This window comes from Notolabrus celidotus, chromosome 11, assembly GCF_009762535.1.
Source record: "Notolabrus celidotus isolate fNotCel1 chromosome 11, fNotCel1.pri, whole genome shotgun sequence".
In the NCBI taxonomy this organism is placed as follows: domain Eukaryota; kingdom Metazoa; phylum Chordata; class Actinopteri; order Labriformes; family Labridae; genus Notolabrus; species Notolabrus celidotus.
The window spans coordinates 12,913,621-12,935,782 of NC_048282.1; the positions used below are offsets into that span (position 1 = coordinate 12,913,621).

The 22,162-nt window shown below is 42.3% G+C and overlaps 1 protein-coding gene across 2 annotated transcripts; it reads right to left on the reverse strand.

Moving 5' to 3' along the window:
* Positions 1 to 1,964: 1,964 nt before the first annotated feature.
* On the reverse strand, positions 1,965 to 21,479 carry hck (HCK proto-oncogene, Src family tyrosine kinase). 2 transcript variants are annotated; one of them, XM_034696541.1, is made up of 14 exons: positions 21,284 to 21,472; positions 21,071 to 21,110; positions 11,569 to 11,699; positions 8,645 to 8,678; positions 8,386 to 8,479; positions 7,983 to 8,078; positions 6,973 to 7,076; positions 6,310 to 6,459; positions 5,567 to 5,719; positions 5,297 to 5,479; positions 5,072 to 5,148; positions 3,987 to 4,140; positions 3,716 to 3,847; positions 1,965 to 3,033 (listed from the first exon to the last, which is right to left on the reverse strand). In XM_034696541.1, the coding sequence occupies exons 3-14, from the start codon at positions 11,689 to 11,691 to the stop codon at positions 2,831 to 2,833; spliced, it is 1,503 nt and encodes a 500-aa protein (XP_034552432.1). In that variant the 5' UTR covers positions 11,692 to 11,699; positions 21,071 to 21,110; positions 21,284 to 21,472; the 3' UTR covers positions 1,965 to 2,830. The 2 variants fall into 2 exon arrangements, with proteins under 2 accessions (XP_034552432.1, XP_034552431.1); XM_034696540.1 differs by lacking the exon at positions 21,071 to 21,110 and having other exon boundaries at positions 21,284 to 21,479.
* Between the last annotated feature and the right edge of the window lie 683 nt (positions 21,480 to 22,162).

Consider the following 22,162-nt stretch of genomic DNA (forward strand, 5'->3'; position numbering starts at 1 on the left):
AGATCGTCTTTTTCCCATTCATATCTATGTAGTTTCCGGTGTTTCCGCAGCCAGCCTCAAGCGGATTTTCAATGTATTGCAGTTTATAACACTTACGCATTGGCTTCATCGTTTGAGACTGGCGGTTGCCGCTTGGATGTAACAGAATGTACTCCTATGTATTCTTGACTGCACTGATGTATTGTGAAAATACAACGTTTTGAGATTTTTTAAGAAGTACTTTGAATACTTAAGTATTTTTAAAAGAAAGTACTCAAGTACTTTAACTCAAGTAATAATCTGACTGAACAACTTTCACTTGTATTGGAGTAATATTTGACCTGGAGTATCTATACTTTGACTTAAGTAATGAAGCTATGTACTTTGTCCACCACTGAATATCATATACCCACAGAGCTGTAAACTGGATGACTAAATATTCTCTGAGAGGAAAAAACAAACTGATATAAAGTTAACCTCATTTTAAATTATTTTCAACCTACAGAAGCCCTAAAAGGACATGATTGAAAACATTTTATCTTCTCAGTTTTTTTTTTAAAGAAAAAGAAAAATATGACCAGAAAACTAAGAAAATATAATGTATTCAATCTTATTCTTTAGGGCTTTTGAATTAAACATAAAAGGAGCACATAATAACCAAGTAACTTCCGATGATAGGAAAGGCCTATTATCAGTTTATTTAATTATTTTAATAATACTGATATTTTTTTCACAAACATTGTTTAGAAAATATTGCCTCAGTAAAGAATAAAAAGACCTTTTGTTACAAGACATTTATCTCACAGATTGAAGATCAAAAACATAAAAAATGAGCTTCGTTCTCTTGATAAAATGAGATTAATGACCCCATTATCACAAGTAAAATATGTCGAGATCTCGATATAACAAGCTTTGTTTTCTTGAGATATCAACAACATTAACCTATCTTGAGAAAATTGAAAAAATTAAATGTTTGTAATCATGTCCTTCTGCGTCTTCCATACCAGGACACCACAGCTTGGTTTGTTTTAAATCATTTACTTAAACTTAGACTGGTGTGTAGAACTGATGATGGGCTGTATGTATTTAAAGTAGCTAATGGTAAATATAATTTATATCAGAGTTCAGCATCAGGGGCGTAGCCAGGGAATGGCCCTGAAATCCGACCTATTTGCTTAGTCAAAGGCAGCCTTTATATACTGTATAAATACATTGTGTGTTGTGTTCAGTAGGCTGCTGGCAGCTGCTTTGCATTTTAATGTGAAACTTCTTTAAATGGTGACCTTGACAATCATCCTCTGTTTGGCTCTCTAGTGTTGCACCTATGTGGATTTACCTTTCAAAGTTAAATGTTATATGCGTGAATATGGCATATTTAATCTTATTTTAGAAGTTAAAGTAGATGTGATTATTTGACATAACCTTCCGATGGTAAGAAGGTTGTTTACAATGCCTGGCCACCACATACAAAAGTCTGTGCCGCAGTTTGGCCAAGACAAAACAGTCTTACTCCGCTCCTGTTCAGCATGTAGCTACATACAAAGATTCAATAAAAAGTACCTGTTACTAATGGACACCTCAGACTCTACATAAATAGTTATTCTTTAGATTTATCTTACTGCAAATAAACTGTGTAAAATAAATAAATAAAGCTATGTTTGTGTAAATACACCTGAAGGAGATTATTTCTGAAACAACTGATTTGAACATTTTCTTGTCAGTCACATTCAGCCAAGCATCAAACAAATATATCCAAAGATTTTGTAAATACTAAAATACTTTAAATATTGTAAACTGTATTCACAGTATGGACATGATTAAATATGGAGATATAGAACCAGTCTAAAAAGTATGTCATTGCAGCTGTTATTCTCTCTCACAGGATTAAACTAAAACATGGAATTATATTTTAAACATGTGAATATTCTCTTTTGGTGCTTTATTGAAACAATATGAGAAACACAGTCAAAGAATCAGTCCTTCAATAAAAAGTTATAAAAGCTTTATTCAGAGATGATCGCGTACAGACACTCTGTGAGCTGAAACGCATCTGTACCTGCAGTAATAAATTATTTTCACACAGAGAGGAGAAATCTGAACGTATTACAGTCTCATGGATCAACAAGCATTATCAGTCGCTGTGCATCACATTAAAGTCTCTAAAATAACTGTATTTATTACGTCTATATGTACAGAGCGTGAGGGAGGAAGAGTAAGAGCTGAAGGCACGATGCAGGAGAGACAGAGCAGAGTATACAAACGGAGCAGAATGAGATCAGTGTGTGACTGCCTGATCCTCTCTCTAAGGAAGTTTATCCAGGTGACTGCCCTCAGGTGAGACACATATATCTATTTATTCCTAACTGAGTGAAGTCAAACCGGATTCTTCATGAACGATGAACGTTGCAGCAGGTCTCCTCCATGCTGTTTATTAAGCCTTAATGAGAGATTGAACTAAAACATCAGGGAAGAGAGAGATAGATGTTTATCTTTCCTTTACATTATCAAACTTTATCAAACATTAATATCACGTTCCTAACGTGCATGATTCTGCAGACTGCTGTTCTGCATCATTAAGCTTCATGTATAAAATAAAGAGATGTGTAATGTGACCTTGTTTTTATAATCTCTGCACGTTTGTGGTTCCACTTTCTGATATCAGAGCTCAGAGAAGTCAGAGAGAATAAAACAGAAGCTTCTCTCCTCATTAACGTTTATTAAGAGTGTGTGGATCAAAGAGAGGAGCAGGACAGATGGAGTGTGTGTGTGTGTGTGTGTGTGTGTGTGTGTGTGTGTGTGTGTGTGTGTGTGTGTGTGTGTGTGTGTGTGTGTGTTTTGGATGTTAGAGGTGTCATGGCTGTTGCTGGTACTGGCTCTCTGTGGCTGTGTAGAAATCCTCCAGGACGCTCTGCAGGTAGTCGAAAGTGGGGCGGTCCTCAGGTTTGTTCTTCCAGCACTCCAGCATGATTTCATAGAGTTCGGTGGGACAGCTGTCCAGACGTTGCATCCGGTAACCTTTCTCCAGAGAGCGGATCACCTCGGGGTTTGTCATTCCTGAAACACCAGGGACAGCGTTTGGGTCAAGAGGCTGCAGAGTGTGACTCCATCGTCTGACCCGATCAAAGTCATCAGATACAGTTTCAGAGAGGTGAGCTAATGTTAGCAGCAGCTCAGCTCGTAGACCCCAAAAGAGCCCCGCTGATACTCATCACAAGGAAAGACTTCATATATGTACTAACATTTCAACTGTTCTCATGAACTCTGACTCTTGTTTTCTACAGCTCGTCCTAACATGTGTGACTACAGCTGATCAGTTCTACTTATGAAACACTGAGTTCACTGTTCTGGAGGCAGCGCCACAAACAGACATGTTGCCCCTGAATGGTTTATACATGCTGGGATTCTCTTATCGTCCTTCACCTTCATCAGAAAATGTATAAGTAGAACGTGTTGGATATCCCTGAGACTCATGCAGATGACCCCTCTCAGTCATCATTTACGTTCCTGCAGAAACCCTGTGCTGTGTCACTCAGGGAGGGGCGGAGCTACGCACCTTTAGGCAGGTGTGTCCATCCTCTCCTCAAACATCAGTAAACATGAAATACATGACTTAAACTGATAACAAGTATCAAAAACCCTATTGTCAAATATCTACAAGAGAGGCCTGATTGAAGCAGCACCAGAGGTTCAGGTGAGAGGTTCTGGTGATACTGGGACAAAGCTGAGGGCAGCCTACCTGGGTACGGTGTGCGTCCGTAGCTGATGATCTCAGTGAGCAGGATGCCGAAGGACCACACATCAGACTTTATGGTGAAGGAGCCGTAGTTGATGGCCTCTGGAGCCGTCCACTTTATGGGAAACTTAGCTCCTGGTGTTTGGAAGAGAAACAGAAAGACGTGAGTTTCCTTCAGCTATACACCGATCCTTTCAGTTTCACTCCCATTCCTCTGAGCTCTCTCTGACTTTAAGTTATCATCACACATATCACAGTGAATGTGGACTCATACCTTCTCTGGCCGTGTACTCATTGTCCTCGATGATTCGAGCCAGGCCAAAGTCTGCGATCTTGCAGACCAGAGCTTTGTTGACGAGGATATTTGCAGCTCGCAGGTCTCTGTGGATGTAGTTCCTCTGCTCGATGTAGGCCATCCCCTCTGCGGTCTGAAGAGTCAGTAAAAAACAGTCAGAACAGAGTTCAATACATGACCCTGACACACTGCTTCAACTGTAAACTCATTAAAACCAACACTGAACCCATACTGACCTAACCTACACTTACACGTTGACCTCTAAATCACGTCCCTCTCTGTCTCAAACACAGATTTATGAACACGATCAGAGTGTGTAAGCTGATCTGTTCTTTCACTTCATCTCACTGCTGCTAATTAACCAAACAATGTAACACAGATATAAAGTGGACTTTTCTTTCTCATAGAGAGGAAGAGAAGCACACCGAGCAGGATACTGGAGGAGAGACAGAGAGACATGAGGTAAAGAGCCGCTGGGCTGGAATCAAACCCCCCACTCGCTTCACATGTAGAGACCTGACCAGTTCAGCATTTTGGTCCATGCAGTAGTCAGTCTCTCACCTGTCAGACTCTCTGAGTAACTCAAACACAGAGAGGAGACCCAGGTTAATGATGAGTCTTCTCTTATCAAGTCTTTAATATCTGCAGATGAAACAGCAGACACACAAGGGCGTGTCTCCATCTGATGTTACCGTGCAGATTCAGACTGGAACGACAGGTCTATGAGCTGCTGCAGCTCTGGATCATATCAGCTGGCTGCAGGTGAACGTGCCCCCTCATCCAGAGATACCTGCTCTGTTTGTTTGAAACAGACTCTCTCTAACACCCCTCTTCTCTCTCTCTGACTGTCTGAACTTCAGGGACAGAGGGAGTGTCTTACACAAAGTGCTCAGGCTGAACAAAGAGCTCCAGTTTGAGCTGTTTATCAAAGGCATCTTAATAATTCTCCTCAGCCGACTGTAGTTGAAGGTGATTGTGTAAACTGCAGGTAAAGATCTGACAGATAGACCGTCAGATAGTCAGTGTGATCAGAGCAGAGTTGAAGCTCAATGAGTGACTCTCACCTGAGCAGAGAAATCGATGAGCTTCGGCAGCTGGACGCGGTTTCCTTCATCACTCTTTATGAAGTCTAATAAACTCCCTGCAGACACAAACATGCACAAACACACACATTAACACAGGGAACACATGCTGCATGCAGAGCTCAGTGACCACCGTCTCTGACATGGTGAGACTACAGAAACCTTAACCAGACAAACAGACTGATTCTATGAGAGTGACAGGCTGACCTTTCTCCATATACTCTGTGATGATGTAGATGGGCTCCTCCTTGGTGACCACGGCGTTCAGGCGAACCAGCTTGTCGTGCTGCAGAGTCTTCATCAGGTTAGCTTCACCCATGAAAGCTTCCACAGACATGCTTCCCGGCTTCATCGTCTTCACCGCCACCTTGGTGTGTTTGTTGTACGTGGCTTCACGCAAATCAACATGTTAGAATCAGAGAATGTTGTACTCAGTCATCAAAAACCGGAGTCTAAAATCATCCCGTTTTGACTCACCCATCCAGACTTCTCCAAACTGTCCTGCTCCGAGTTTTCTTTCCAGTTTGAGTGAGGATCGGGGGATCTCCCACGCATCTTTCTCCCATGGTTTCTCAGGTTTAGGACTCAGACACGGACTGGTCAGTGATTGACAGAGACCGTCTCCCTGCTCTAAAACACACACAACAAATATACCAGGGTTAGATTCTGTTAGGGTCTCCTCCTCCTCGTGCACAGAGGGTTTCCTCCTCTTCACGCAGGATCTCATTTAGACAATCATTACTTTGAAACTATTCTTATTCAGATTCCTACTTTGAAACTATTCTTATTCAGATTCCTACTTTGAAACTATTCTTATTCAGATTCCTATTTTCATCAACGTTTGTCCTGCAGCGATAAATGAAGCACCTCCACAGCGCTTTAAAAACAATCCATAAGACCTGATCAGATTGCACATTCAGCAGGTTGATGTTTTAGAGTTGTCCAGCAGAGGGCACTGTGGTTTAAAGGAGGAGCTCTTACTAAAGCTAGTTTGTAGGAAGATTGAAGACACATATAGAGACTCATGTACAGTTTATTTAAGCATTAAACTTTGCCATGTGAAGAGTCCACTCCTCCATTAAAGGTCAGGTCTAAAGTTTTAAAGGTTTTATGAGTGAGAATATGATAAATGTAATCTGTTCATTTCACTGAGGTCTGTCTGTTTGCTCCTTCTTAGATATTAAACTCCCTCAGTGTGTGTTTGGACATGATGAACTCACTCTTGTAATGGCTGATCAGGTCCTGCAGGGTGCTGAAGGTGTTTCGTGGAGAGATGTAGAATCCTCCATTGTCCAGAGTTCTGATCTTGTAATGTTTGACGGTGTCAGCAGACTGACCGTCACTGTCCCGCACAGACAGAGAGTAGCTTCCTGTGAGGGACGACAGAAAGGAACACAAGGTCAACATGAGGGCTCCTTACAGCTGATACCTTTGCAGAACAACACAAGGCAGTTAAAGGGTCACTCAGGGGATTTAGACCTGTGATTTCACACACTCTGAGGCTTTAAAATAAACCTCAGTAAAGTCTAAAATCTAAGGTTGAGTAAAACATGAACATGAGATCCTGTCCCTCCTGCAGGACGAACCGTGGGCTCACACACGCAGTACAGAGGTTCAGTTCATACCTGCATACATCTGAAGGAGCCACATTTACCTCACACACAGCCTCTACTCCTTCACCTGTGGAGACTTATTGTACTCACAGTCACGTTAGCTTATTCGTAGACCTCATGGCTGACTGTGTTTGATAAATGAAATAAAGCTGACTCTTTCTTGGAAACAGTTTCTTAGGTTGCAGTAACTGTAAGGATGAATCAGATTTATCCATCTCTTATGACTCAGCTGACCTAATCCTGACAACCGGGTTTGTTTGGTCCACTCACCCTTGGTGGTCTCACTGTCTCGGATCATGAAGGATCCCGTCTTGTTCCCCGAAGCCAGCAGCTGCCGCTCTGCATCTTTCCTGCTCACACCTTTAAAGAACCACCTGAACAGCAGGAGACACAACAGGTGAGAAACCTGTACCCGCTTCAAGTCAGGAGGAAACCTCCAGACTGATGAAACAGCTGACACAGCAGAGCTGCAGCTCCCCTCATGTCCACTAGAGTGTGTCTCCTGCAGTGAGTCAGTCCCCATAGAGCCCCATGTTAAAATGTTACAGCAGAAATAAACATGTTAACTACCTGGTAAAAAACTGTTTGGGTTTCTATAGCTAATTTCTCTATTCATGACAACTTTAAGGGCTACATTTATATACAACTCACCTGTTTACAGCAGATTAAGGGTTAAAGGGAGAGACGATTAGTGGTGTGGCCTCTTTGGAACAGAATAAAATGGAATGGAGCAGATCAAAGGAGAATAGAATGGAACAGATCAAAGCAGAATAGAATGGAACAGATCAAAGCAGAATATAATGGAACGGAACAGATCAAAGCAGAAAAGAATGGAATGGAATGGAACAGATCAAAGGGGAATAGAATGGAACAGGTCAACGCAGAATAGAATGGAACAGATCAAAGCAGAATAGAATAGAATGGAACAGATCAACGCAGAATAGATTGGAACGGAACAGATCAACGCAGAATAGAATAGAATGGAATGGAACAGATCAAAGCAGAATAGAATGGAATGGAACAGATCAACACAGAATAGAATGGAATGGAACAGATCAAAGCAGAATAGAATGGAATGGAACAGATCAAAGGAGAATAGAATGGGATGCATGTGATTGATCAAAGCCAAATAACAACTGATTAATTCTAGACAGCGATAAAGAGACACCAGGGACGATCATATACATGTCATACTAATCTGAGTAAAGGAGTCGGCTACCCTCTGCCTCGACCCTCTCCTTAGAGACATTGAAGGTGTGTTTGTGTGTGAGGAGACTTACTCCTCGGCCTCCAGGGTGTCTTTAGCTACGTAGTTACTGGGAATGAAACCCTCCTGACCCGAACTGATCAACTTTGCTCTCCACCACTCCCCCGACCTGCAGAGAGAGAGAGAGAGAGAGAGAGAGAGAGAGAGAGAGAGAGAGAGAGAGAGAGAGAGAGAGAGAGAGAGAGAGAGAGAGAGAGAGAGAGAGAGAGAGAGAGAGAGAGAGAACTTAATGAACCACTTGTTTCCTGTATAGAAAAATGAAATGATGTGATTATTTCAGAAAACGTTTTATCCAGCAGGGATTTTAAGGATTAGGGGATCCTCTATTTTGTTGTCAGACTGTTGAACAGCTGATAATAAGGTGAGTCTGAAAGTGAGAGAGAGAGAGATGATGCAGGTCTGCTGGATTCACTCACTCCTCTAAGATCTTCAGTTTGTCTCCCTTCCTGAAGCCGAGGTCTCCTTCATGGATGGCCTCATAGTCGTACAGAGCCATGGCAATGCTTTCTCCTGCAGCAGAGGACAGAGACACAGAGGAAAAAGACACACAGAGACACATACAGGACATACAAGGTGTCAGTGAGCTGAAGGTCAGACTGATGGAGAAGCTGAGACCTTCACTGAGTGTTAGAAGATACTGAAGACACAGGTCTGTGTCTGATGATAAACACTCACCATCTGAACAGTTTGCATTGGACGGCACTTTACTCTGAGAGAGAGAGAGAGAGAGAGAGAGAGAGAGAGAGAGAGAGAGAGAGAGAGAGAGAGAGAGAGAGAGAGAGAGAGAGAGAGAGAGAGAGAGAGAGAGAGAGAGAGAGAGAGAGAGATATGTGATGATTAAAGGTGAGCATCAAAGTGCTGTCAGATGTTCTCTGATGGTTATGGAGCATGCCCAGAACACGTCTTACTGGTGGGAGTGGAGTTGGATGTTTCTCACTTGTGTTAGAGGATTCATTTATTTACATGAAGTCCATTTAATCCAGATTACAGAATATAACAGATTAACTCCAACACTCCAACATGCAGGATGCCTTTATTTCTCACACCTGCCTCCTCTCACATGGAGCCTCTACTCAATGCACACTTTAAACCACAGCTCCCCCTAGTGCTCCAGACCTGCAATTACAACTCTTTATATTCAACATGTTTAGAGGTGTGAGAGCTGACCAAAACAAGCTGCTGAAAGATGCTAAAATCTGTAAAGATGAAGAGCTGATGATCATTTTTTATGGATCTCTTCTGGTATTGACTCAAAACACAGATCAATACAGGTTTAAACAATCTGTCTGAGTCTTCTTCACTCTGTGTGGATCCATCAGCTCCCTCGAAGTGATCATGTCAGACCTCTGCACAGTCTACAACATTACAATAAATAAGTAATAAGTAAAACCCCAGAGTGAGGGGAGTTTCTGTATTTCAGTTTCAGTCACTTCCTCTTCTTCACTGAGACAGAGGAGTGGTTCAGTCGGCTCACAGGAAGAGGAAGCTCTCTCTCTCACACAGCAGCTTCACGCCGTGGCGAGCTCAGATCAAAGTTCGACCAGGATGCAAATTAAAGATGGTCACATGACCTCAGTGGAAAACTGCCCGCTTATTACTGTCACACTGTTTCCTCCTCAGACTCTTACTGTTTCTGCTTTCACAGCTTCATCTTCCTCATTCTTTATTCAGACACCATAACGAAGGAGTGTGTGTGTGTATGTGTTTATGAGTGTTTAATTAAGTTAAAGGTCACAGGTTTGTTCAGATGTAGGAGTAAATCACCTTTGAGGATGTTGTAAATGTGATCTGAGGCTGTTTTTTAAGTTTCATGTTTCTTTAAACAAAGATGGCGGCACATGCAGGTGCAACAGTAGTTCTAAGTACCGCATCAGGATTTTTATGTTTGTTTCTAAGTTATACCCGTTGTTTATTTATTTATTTTCTTATTTATGTTTGTAAATATTTTTGTTTATTGTTCTTGTTATCTCTGTGTATTTATTCCACATTATCTATATCGTATCCTTATCTTATTACTGCAGCAGGGCTGAGTGATCCAAAGACATTTAGCTGTATGCAAACAGTGATGATGACATTCCTTATCTTTATGTTTATCTATTTATCTATCATCTTTATAATTTTTTAAAATAGTTTTTATCTTTTTGAAAAATAAGCTTGTTAAGCATCTTGACTCCTTTGAGAGGAGCATGGTCTGGCATGCTGCAGTATCATCCGCTCTGCAGAGAAGGGACTGAGCTCCATCTCTACAGGACCTGCACACCAGGTCCTGTCTTACCAGCAGGTAAGGCTGTGACTGACCAAACCCCTCACCCCAAGATCACTGTCTTCCCCTCTTCTGCCAACCTCATGCATGAAGCCCCACCCCAACACAGACTGTCACACAGGTGGCCTAGTGGTCTAAGCACCCCACATACAGAGGCCATAGTCCTCGTTGCAGAGGTCGCTGGTTCAACTCCCAGCTGTGACCATTTGCTGCATGTCTTCACCCACTCTCTGCTCCCCACATGTCCTGTCTCTCTTCAGCTGTCCTATCCATAAAGGCAAACATGTAAATAAAATAAAAATAAATAAATAAAATATGTATTCATTCTGAATGTGAGAGGACGTCTGTCAGCTAACAGGTTGTGCAGCATCTTCAGATACATCAGATTTTTAGTGATCTCTAGAGGCCAGAGTGAGTATTACAGGACACACAGAGGAGGTGAAGCTGTGTTCCTCCCGTGTTTGAAACTCAGAATCAAGCTAAATGAGTTTATCTTTGAATGTAATTCATAAATTGTACTTATTTAAACTCATAAATTCATATCTTTATAAATATGAGTGTTTTATAATATGAAACATAAAGTGTGTAATAACATATAAAGTGTTAAACAAATAGAAACAGGGAGCATGATGCTATCATTTAAAGGATGGTGTGTGATAATCGGTGAGGTCATTATTCCCTCCTGATGGACTTAACTGTTAAAGCTGATTTATACTTCTGCGTCACCCCTACGCAGAAGGGGCTGACGCGGACATGATCACCACATACTTGTGCGTCGATGTGTCTGTGAAAAGGCAGCAATTTTCCGCCGAAACGCCTGAGGGCAGTGTGGTCTTTCTGATAGCTGGTCGCCTGCTTCCGGTCCCGCTACGATCTCTGTTTACTTTTCCACAGTGGTTCAAAGCGTGTTATGTTAATCTACAGCTGATACATGTTGCTGTTTATCATACAGACATGATTACATGAAGAATAGAGAGGAGGAGATGAAATACACGGCTGATGTGCGGCCGATGTCTGGGATCCCAGAAGTGCTGTGAATGCGGGAAAGATAAAGCCACTGAGCGGACCAATCACAGGGCTTGCGGTCCGCCTCGGCTCTACGGGGAGTTATATTTTGGAGGAGGTGCACGTCAGCTACGTGCGTAGGCCTCGGCGTAGGTACGGGAGCTACGCGGACCCCCAGCGTATAGTATAAATCAGCCTTTAATCACTCATTTAGATGTAAACATCATTGCACAATGTAAACACAGAGCTCTAACTAACTTCACGTTAACTTCTCATGTTCTCTTGAGCTCCTCTCAGACATGTTTTTATGAGTCAGATAGTCTCTGCTTACAGCTTTGCTGCCGGCCGTCGGGTCTTTGACATAGTGTGCCGTCTGTGAGCGGCTCTGCAGGTCGTCGCTCCCCGATCTTTTAACCGCAGGCTGCGGCTCCTTCTTAGAGCCCACGCAGCCCATCCTGAGTCCTGCAGGAGAAGAAGAAGAAGGATGAGGATTACATGAGGAGAGTAGGAGACTGAGGAGAAGAGGAATAACTAAGGAGAGGAGGAGACTGAGGAGAGGAGAGGAGGAATATATGAGGAGAAGAGGGGACCAAGGAGACCCAATCCTGGGACTTTGTCCACCTTGGATCCTCTCAGTCTTGAACTTGATTTAAAGAGTTTAAATGAAATCATATACGATCTGATTACTGTGTGACAGTTAAATGGAAAGGATCACACTCAGAGTCTCTTCTGCTCTGTGTTCACAGATGATTCAATGAATGATTCATTTTAGTATGAACGATCTTTGACCTCTTCACAGAGATCCTCTCTTATGTTTCCATCAGACTCTGAGCAGTGAATATAAAGCGCTCTCTTCCTCGTACAGCGAAGCTTTATTAATCATTCATGTGCCGTGTGTTTGTAGCATCTGTTGGTAATCATTAATTCTGATGTTATTGCAGCTCTTCACAGATTAACATGAAGCGTGTTACAGAATAACTACAGCAATTTTTATGTGAAAACACTGATGTGATCAGATCCTCAGGAACAGGGTGAACTGTTCCTTTAAAGGATGTTTGGTGCCTGAAGCTGCTGACTGCAGGTAAGATTCAGGTGAGTCCAGCTGCAGAAGGAGCCTCTGTTTACATCATGAGCAGCAAATCTTCATGACGAGTGAAACATCTGACCTTCAAAATAAAGCAGGAGGAGATTCTCCATCATGAATAGGACCAGTCAGCACAGAGAGAACACCTGCTCATTCTGTCCACAAGGGGCGCCACAGTCAACACAAACAAATGTTCCTCACAGGAGCTTTAAGAGATTGTCCGTATTATTAGAAACCAATAATCAGCTCAACGATAAGTACAATCTTTACGTGACACTCAATAGTCTCACCTCACACACTGACATTAGCACTCTAACACTGACTGTCACATATCAACATCAGATCACAGAGACCTGGGTCACAGCTGTCCCTAAAAGGTGGTGGTGGATCCTGAGGACGGACCAGGTGGGAACCGCTCAGACCTGCTAACAGGTGTAAGGGAGCACGTCTTCGGATCTCTATGGTCTTTGAAGTTTTCAGGGTCTCTGTTTGATAAATGTCTCTGAGTCCGCTTAGGCTGGGGTGTCTGGCTGTGGAGCTTAAAGAAAGACCTCTGCAGCTGCTGCTGGACTCACCTGAACCCACATCAAATTGTGACCTCTGACTAACTGTTGGTGCTTGAGGTTTATTGTGGGTAATGTAGGCGGCAGGTTTTGACAAAGAAGAAGAAGAAGTTATGTGATAAAAACATGTTTGTGACTCCTCCTTGTTGGTGTTGGAGGAAAGTGAAGATAATCAGTGAGAGAGTCTGAAAGGTCTGAAGCCTGCGTCGTTAAGATGATCAGAGAGTTACTTTACTCTGTGAGATATAATAAATGATGTATTACCGTGACATCAGGTGTTTAACATTAAGTCATTTATACTGTCTTCACTTCAGCTCTTCCTGTTCCTGAAACAATTCAACTTTCACTTTAAAAACAGACTGTTTTCTGTTTAGTCAAGTGTTTATTTCACACTCAGTATTCATCATTTCACTGCTAGACCCCGTCTGTGTTCACTGAACAAGTGTCCCTTCTTTGTATTTCTGGTATCTTGTTTGTGCATCGACAGTCCTCAGGAATCTGTTAGCACTATTTACGATCTGCTCAGGGACAGTTTCTCTCTTCGTGTCTGTGTGAGTGTTTTTTAAAAGTTATTTTAATTTATTTATCCATTATTTAACCAGATGAGACCCACTGAAATCAAGACCTCATTTACAAGGGCGACCTGGCCAAGAGATCAGCAGCACAGGCCAAAATAAATAGCACAACTCAACAGCATGGAGCATATGTACAGACAGTATGTAGAGGCAATCAATAATTTAAAAGTGCAACTTATTTTCAAATAAAGTGCAATTTGTGATTACAAAAACAACATTTAAAAAATCAGGCACTGTTCTGTAGTCTGTATTTCATTTAAGATGGACCCAAAGGCATCAAGTGAGATAAGATCTGACAAACTCAAATCCTTCTGGAGCGTATTCCAAGCAGTAGGAGCAGCAAAACTGAACACTCTCTTACCGGACTCTGTCCGAACTCGAGGAACACACATTTGTAAAGTGTTGCAGGAGCGCAAGGCATAGTGGCTTTTTGATCTTTGTAGATACACACACAAATACATTGGGACTGAGCCAAGAAGACATTTATAAATTATTATGAAAAATGTCCTCGCTCTGAGGGAGAAACAGGATTTATTCCTGAAGAAGAAACCTAGTTTCCCCTTAAGTTTGGAGACCAGGCTTGCTATATGAGCTTTAAACGAAAGCCCCTGATTGAAAATAAAACCCAAGTTTTTATACTTAGTGACAAGTTCTATGGGTTTCCCTTGTGAGGCTACGACCAAGGGGACGTTTTCTGGGGACTTGCTTGAAGTAGAGAAAAGCATTAGTTTGGTTTTGTCTGCATTCAGGACTAGTTTTAATTTCAGCAGATGAAGAACATCAAAGGCAGACTGTAAAAACTCAAAAGCCTGAGTAATAGATGACGAACAACAGTAAATAATGGTGTCATCAGCATACAAGTGATACCAGGCATTTGACAAGTTATCGCACAGATCATTTACATAAATTGTAAATAAAATAGGTGCCAAAACGGAACTTCGGGGCACACCCTTTAAGAGCTCTAGAGAAGAGGAGCTGGCTCCAGCTACTTGACACACTGCGTTCTGTTTGACAGGTAGTTGGCAAACCAGGATGCTGCACAACTTGATATGCCAATGCGTTGGAGGGTCAGTAACCCATGGTCCACTGTGTCAAATGCCTTTGACAAATCAACAAAAAGAGCTATACAGTGTTTTGTACTGTCAAGTGCCTCAGTTACATCGTTTAAAACATTAATTGACGCTGTAATAGTGCTGGGTTGTTTTCTAAAACCAAAAAAAGCGTCAGGTCGGGTGGAGGAGGCGTGAAAGCGTCCTCTCTCATGGTGCTGATAGAAAGAAGGCGACATTTGACAGATCGCTGTCACATTATAATCTCTGAGATGTTTGTAATCCAGTTGTTACATCAGTTGAACTCATGTTTGATTCACCAGAGCTCCTTCGTCAGCTGCTGCAATAAAATATTTATATGCTGCCCAAAACACATCTGTGTGTGTGTGTGTGTGTGTGTGTGTGTGTGTGTGTGTGAGAGAAAGAGAGAGAGAGAGAGAGAGAGAGAGAGAGAGAGAGAGAGAGAGAGAGAGAGAGAGAGAGAGAGAGAGAGAGAGAGAGAACAGGAGCACAGACTGGGTGTATAGTATAGTATAAACTGTGATTTCGAACAGATCATAATGAGATTATTAACCTGAGTGAATGAAACAGTGTGATGGATGTGATGTGATGTGAGTGAGTGTGTGTGTGTGTGTGTGTGTGTGTGTGTGTGTGTGTGTGTGTGTGTGTGTGTGTGTGTGTGTGTGTGTGTGTGTGTGTTTGTCTGTGTGTGAGTGAGCAGATCTGATCAGTTTTGAATTTGGTTCACACTGAGATGTTCATCACCATCGTTGTTTGTTTACAGCAGAGTACTTATGAAGACGGCAGCAGTAAAAGTTTGATAAAAAAACAAACAGCAGACTTGTAGAACAGAAAGACTTGAGCACATGAATAATCCTTAATCCTGTGTCTGTAATCTGTATCTCAGATTACCGGCCTGTCGCCCTCACCATCAGCTGTGCGCAATGGAAAAAGTTTCCTCTTAGCATTTAGACACAGGAAGTTTGCTGCTGCTGAGGTCAAACATGCTGTTAACACATGAACTTCCTCTTTTCTGTCTTTGTTCCTCTTTCCTTGTTGCAGAGCGGCGTCCCTCTGCAGACACGCTAACCTCTATTTTAAATTTCCAGTTAACGAGTACACTCCCTGATGTTTGTGACTGCACTGGAGGTCAGAACTGATGCTCACATACAAGCTCTGTCATTGGTTCATCTGCAGTGACATCACACTCACACCTGACCCAGGTGAGCATTGGTTCAGCTCCACAGTCAGCTCTGTGTGAACACGGGATGTAAAGCTCTGTCAGCCTGGAGCAGAGAGCTGAGGCTGCAGACTGAGAGAGAGAGCTGTATCTAAACATCATGTGACAGGCTGATGATATCCACACACACTTTAACATCAGATCAAATCACTCACTGAGACTGAGACTCTCTGAAACTTCAGATATTCATACAAGTAATACTCTGCACATGAAATGTCTGCATTTTAATACCAGCGTAAATAAAAATGTATAATAATAATACCTTCATCCTGACAGGGCGCTTTACTGCAGGTTAGACACCGTAGACTTTAAGGTCTCTGCACTAACCTTGATCTGTTTCATGTTGATTTGAAGTTATATAATACACATGGACTGAAATGATTGATTTATCTCATTAAAGACTTTTAGTGACTCTGATCTCTGAGCTCTCTGCTGGAAGAGTCTAAGTCTGGTCCAGATGTTGGGTCTTTGTAAATAATAACAAACAGGAGAGCTACACCTGCTCCGTCCTCCTGCCCTTTAACGTATAAAACTAAGAACAGGAACAGCTCTATGTGAAATCCCTCCTGATTCCTCCGTCTCTGCTCTGTGATCTGAACTCAGACGATGAGAGGACCTAAACCCTGAAGGTTCTCACACCTCCACCTGAGGAAACCACGAGGAGGAAACCTCGTCACGCCAACTGATGACATTCAGAGAGAGGCGTTAAGCAGGCCAATTTCACACACACACACACACACACACACACACACACACACACACACACACACACACACACACACACACACACACACACACAAACACACAAACACACGCTATGCCTCGTTCTTCATCACAGTAGAGATTTAGAGAAAGCGGTCTAACTGGTGTTTTCTGCTCACCTCAGCGTTCTGAAGCGTCGTTGGGGATCTGAAAGATGAATCTCTGAGAATCGTCTCTCTGTGTCTTCGCTGACAGTTTCACTTCTGTGCTTTGGGACTATTTGTGTGTTGTGTCCACAGTGTCCAAAAATAGACCTTCAGAGAAGAAACTCACATAATGACTGCTGTGCCAAATAAAAACAGAGACTCCTCACAGACTTAGACTCATCTCCACTGTTCCTGGAATTTAGTTAGTTTCATAGGAACGTGTGTGATATCAAACTTTAGGGAAGTTTACCTCAGCTGTTTCTCTGGTGAGGACCATGAAGCCCGTCAGTCACATGAAGAGCACAGAAAGTCAAGAGACCTTAAACTTTCTGCTCCAAACTAGTTTTCTTCTCCTCTTGAAGACAGACCTGACAAAGCTTGACTCTTGACTTCTGACTAATCTGCATCATGATGTGATTTCAACAAACTTAAGACTCTTTAATTACAAGAAAATCTCAAGATCATCAGTTTCTGTTTCAGGTTCATACCACTGAAGGAAGCTAGAGTGAAGCCGCTTTTGAACTTAATACTTACAGTGAAACTGAGACTCACCACTAACGGATGAACAGTAAACCAGAGTGAGGCCTCTGTGTGTCTGCTGTTGAACTGAGACCTAGCGTTACATCTCGGCCCTGACCCTGGGATGTAATGGATGTAAACACGGCTCTGTTGAGGAAGTCTCGGCGGATTGTTGTAACCATCAGTTTAAAGTGGATTTACTTAAAGTGATTGTCTGTTCCCTGAAGCATAAATCACTTCTTGTCTCAGACAGTGATTGACAACTTGTTCTTAGACCGGCCCTGACCCAGACTTCTGTGATCCAGCAGCATGGTGACATGATAACCTCTGAGGTCATGTGAAATCATGAACCTCAATTAAGGCAAAAGTTATATTACTGACATGTTAAAGAGAGAGAGGAAGAATGAGCATGTATTCAGCTCTGACAGTGAAGAGTTTGTCAGCCTCTGTTCACGGCCTCTCTCTCTCTCTGTTTCCTCCTAACAGCCTTCCTCAGAGTCATCTCTGGTCACTGTGATGGTTTCTCTGAGATCAGCTGAGTATGCTGACGGAGACTTTTGACTTTTCTGCATCCTCAGCAATTGGAGCAGCTCTAACCTGATCAGGCTGTTCAGGATGCAGACGAGTTATTGCACATTCAAACTTCTTCGTGATTCACTCCCTGTTTCCTCTAACAGCTTTAGCCAGGTCTCAGATTAACTGTAATGACAGCAGAGCAGTTGAAAGTGATTTAACAGACTCAGCAGTGTTCAGTCCGGGTCAAAAGTCAGTCAGTCCGTACAGCTTCTCTTCTTTTATGTCTCAGTCTCTCTCCTCATTTAGTTCAGACACTTTGATGAGTACTAAAAACAGAGTCTGCGGGAGGTGTGTTACAGAGTTTATAAACTACAGAGAAGTTTTAAAGCTAACTTCACACTTTATCTACTCTTCATCTCTGACGCGTGTTTTTATCTGCACGTCTCTTTCAGATTCATTCAAGAAACATGTTTTTATCACTCACATGAAGAGTTAAAGTGAGGCGATGCAGTTATTCTTAAGGTTAAAAGTTACACATTGTTTACTGAAAAAGAAACAGTCTGACAGTCTGAAACACTGCTTTAGACTTAATTTCCCATGATTCCATGGAGTCAGAGAGTAAAGTCTGCAAATGGAAGGTTCATCGGAGAATCTAAGGTGAGCTAACATTTCAAACTAAAGCAGACAGCAGGTAAACTCTGCAGGTTTACACAGTGCTTGTGTCACCGCTCACTAGTTCAACTTTTACTGCAAAAGAGGAAGAAAGAGCCTTTGGTAGTCCAAGGTTCAAACAATGCCTGTCATACTAAAGAGAAGTGCTGAGGTCTGAAACAAACACCGTCACAGTGAGACGCAGAACATCATGGCTCCACAACACGGCTCCAGAACACGGCCAGAATAACAACGAGACCTCCGGCCCTATTCCTGCTCTGTGAGACGCAGTGCCGAGTGAAAATATACATGGATCAGCTGACTCTGTGTTCATGGTCGTTACACGCCAAACACTCATCAAATGAGACATATTTTCATTTATTTATTTATTTGTTTGTTTAAATATTTGTTTGTTTGTTTATTAATCATTACTCTCCAGATGAGGCTGTGAGCAGTTTTCAGTCCACACACGAGCTGCTTCAAGTGAGCTGCTGGCTCTCACCTGCTGCTCTGTGAGCTTGTGATTGGTCGTTTGTGTCTACAGGTTTTGATGGACAGGCCACTTGTCCAGGTGAAGCCCCGCCTCTTGCCTCAGTGACAGCCATGATTGGCTCCACCTCCCTGTTACTCCAGACGAGATAAGCGATTGCTGATTTTACCGTTAAAGCTCCAGTGAGGAGTTTTTACTCGGTCGAATAACAGAGAGAGGTTCATCCTGATGTCTCTGTGAGGTGTGACAGTAAAACACACCCTCGGCGTCTGGACCAGTCAGATCTCTTAGCTTGATTAAAACCTTGTGTTTCCACAGAAAAGACTCACAGGAAGCAGGAAGAGAGCATCACTGCTCTGAGAACACCCCTCACACATTCACTGAACCACAGCAAAGAGAGAAGAGGCACCGCTTTGTCCACAGGGTGCGCCAAACATAGCATACACAGAAAGTTCCTCACAGGAGCTTTAAAGTGCGTCCACAGTGTCATTTAGAGCTTCAGACCAAGCTGCTCTCAGATTAATTTAGAGAGAGAAGAACGAGGTGAGAGATCCAGAGAAACACTGAGCTGCTTTGTGAGATGTTATCACACCATAGCATGCAAATGAAGCTCTGCTGACAGCTGACTGCTCACAGACCGGAACATGGAGGACCAATCATGCACTGCAACACACAAACTGCACCCTATGTCTGCGCCTGTGTATGACAGGTGTGTTAACCTGCACACCTCATCAGAGCTCCACACACAGAGAGATTCAGGAGTTCTCTGTGGTGAGGGGGGCTTTCTTCTTCTGCAGGAGTAATTGATGTAGCTGTGAGATGCTGACAAGCTGTGTGTACCAGTTAGAGAGTGCCTCAAGCCAAAACAACTTCACCTGCTGGGCTGGCTTCAAACCAGAAACAGACAAACACCTGGAATCTGACGTCTGATACTTCACTTCACAACGGCATTTACCCTCATCATCCTCCTCTGAGTCATTTGTTCACGTTACACCTGTCCACAGTTTACCTGTCTTATTAGATAAACATGACAGATTAGATTTGTAATGTGATACAATACTATAAGATAATATTTATATATAACATGTATAATATTCATGTTTCTGTGCTCAAAGATCTGCACAGTCTTTCTCTCATGATTTAAAATCAGATTCAGAAACATTCAGACAAACAGCACCGTAGTGTTAGAGTCTAATTGAATGTCTGCAGGATGTGAAAGAGATACCATCGTGTTCAGAGTCAGAAATGTTATTCAGTCTGTGAAACTAGGACCAGTTGAGATCAGAGGTGAAAAACCTGAAGGACCATTATCATCTGCAGCTACATTTAAATAATAACTCATATCAAAGAGAAAGCTTAAATAAGAAGCGGACTCGCTGCTGGTTTCAGGTTTTCTACATGTCAGAGTTTAAGACGACTCTCAGAGTCTCCTCTGTGAGCTCTGGAAAGCTTTACTCTTCATGTCTCACTGTTCCCTATATGATCTGGACTGATGAGGTCTCCTGATATGAACCCTGACATTGAGCAACTTTAAACTCTTCAGTCAAACTTTACAGCATCAGGGAAAATCATGCTGACGACCTGAAGGGTATAACGCAACAGATGCTACAGTACATTCATTCAACATTGACCACCAGAGTGATGTAACAATGGCATCTCTGCAACACACACACGCACGCACGCACACACACACACACACACACACACACACACACACACACACACAGTTACTTTGAGATTAAGGTAATTACACGCATTTAAATATAAATCACACTCAAACCATGCAGATAAATTTAAACCCTCAGCACACCATAAACACAGAACAGAAACCAGTCTGGTCTCAGCTTCTGTCTAAAAATAACACACACGCACACGCACGCACGCACGCACGCACGCACGCACACACACACACACACACACACACACACACACACACACACACACATACATATAAAGTTAGGAAATAACAAAGAAAATAAGAACATGGTGGACAGAAGTGAGTTAACACATTGCTCCTTTCTTTACCAGCTTCCATCTTTACAACAGCAGCAACAACAACAACAACAATAATAATAATAATAATAATAATAATAATGATAATAATAATAATAATACTCATAACAATATTAACAACAATAATGACAATATGAATAATTACTACTATTGTTATTCATTTTATCATTATCAGTATTATTAGTGTTGCTGTATCATTAGTGTCTTAATAGATCTGTACATTAACTTTTGAAGGCGGAGGTTGTAGTTCCTCTTTCTGAGTCCTCTGTGAAATAAATGGATAATTTATCGATCAGTATAACTTTGTAATCACCTCACTGTTTTTTCTTCACATTAGTTCAGCAGTCTTATTCTTTGTTGTTATTTGATGTGTAATATAAATTGAATTTTCCGGGTTACTCCCTCTCCCCTCACACAGGCGAACAGAAGGACACTTACCGCTCTCTCTTTTAAACTCTTCCTCCTGCGGTTTTTTAAGTTCTTTATGCTTCAGATGATGAAGATAAGGATGATGTGGAGAGTATTCCTCATGTCTTTATGTCGGCTCCATCCTATAACGGTCTCCTCTCTTCTGGGTGCTGTTGGGGATGTGGACGGTCCGGCGGAGCGCAGCGCTCTGGACGCGCAGGAGGAAGTGTGCGCGCTACGGGCTGAGCTGCAGAAAAAAAAGAGGAAGAAGAAACATCAGCTCGTGGTGTCAGATGCGGAAACAGACCACTTAATATCACTGAGTGTCAGCTGCTGTCCTCTGTAATGTTTATAAGAATTACTTTTATGTAATTTAAAGAAGCTTTACAGGTGTGCATAAAAAAAAACATGATACCTTCATGAATAAAACTTTAAACAATTACAAACACGTGTTCAGTTGCATGTTTAACCTCCTCTTATTCCCTAATGAACCCTTTCACTCAAGCCTCCAGGACTGGAAAAATAAAACAAACATTGGAGTTTAAAACATGCAGTTCCCCCAGTGTCCACCAGTGTGTCTCCTGCAGTGAGTCAGTCCCCATAGAGCCCCATGTTAAAATGTTACAGCAGAAATAAACATGTTCACAGCCTGGTACAAAATCAGTTTGGGTCTCTGTAGCTCATTTCTCTATTCATGACAACTGTACGGCTGAATTTATATACAACTCACCTGCTTAAATTAGACTAAGGGCTAAAGGGAGGGAGGATTAAGGGCATGGTCTCTTTGGGGGACAGGTGGGAGCTGCTAGGTGTCCCATCAGCTCACTCAGTCCCTGAACTTTAACCTCTGGGCTCTGTTTGTGGTGTTGAAGCCTTTTGGAGATTTTCATGTAAATATCAGGCAAATAA

What these genes read in the sequence shown, in the direction of transcription:
- hck (XM_034696540.1), bottom strand. Translation starts at nt 11,691, where the DNA reads ATGGGCTGCGTGGGCTCTAAGAAGGAGCCGCAGCCTGCGGTTAAAAGA. An exon ending in AGACAGTGAGACCACCAAGG is followed by an intron (nt 6,460 to 6,972) that starts GTGAGTGGACCA and finishes CGTCCCTCACAG; the next exon opens with GAAGCTACTCTCTGTCTGTG. An exon ending in GTTTGGAGAAGTCTGGATGG is followed by an intron (nt 5,480 to 5,566) that starts GTGAGTCAAAAC and finishes ATTTGCGTGAAG; the next exon opens with CCACGTACAACAAACACACC.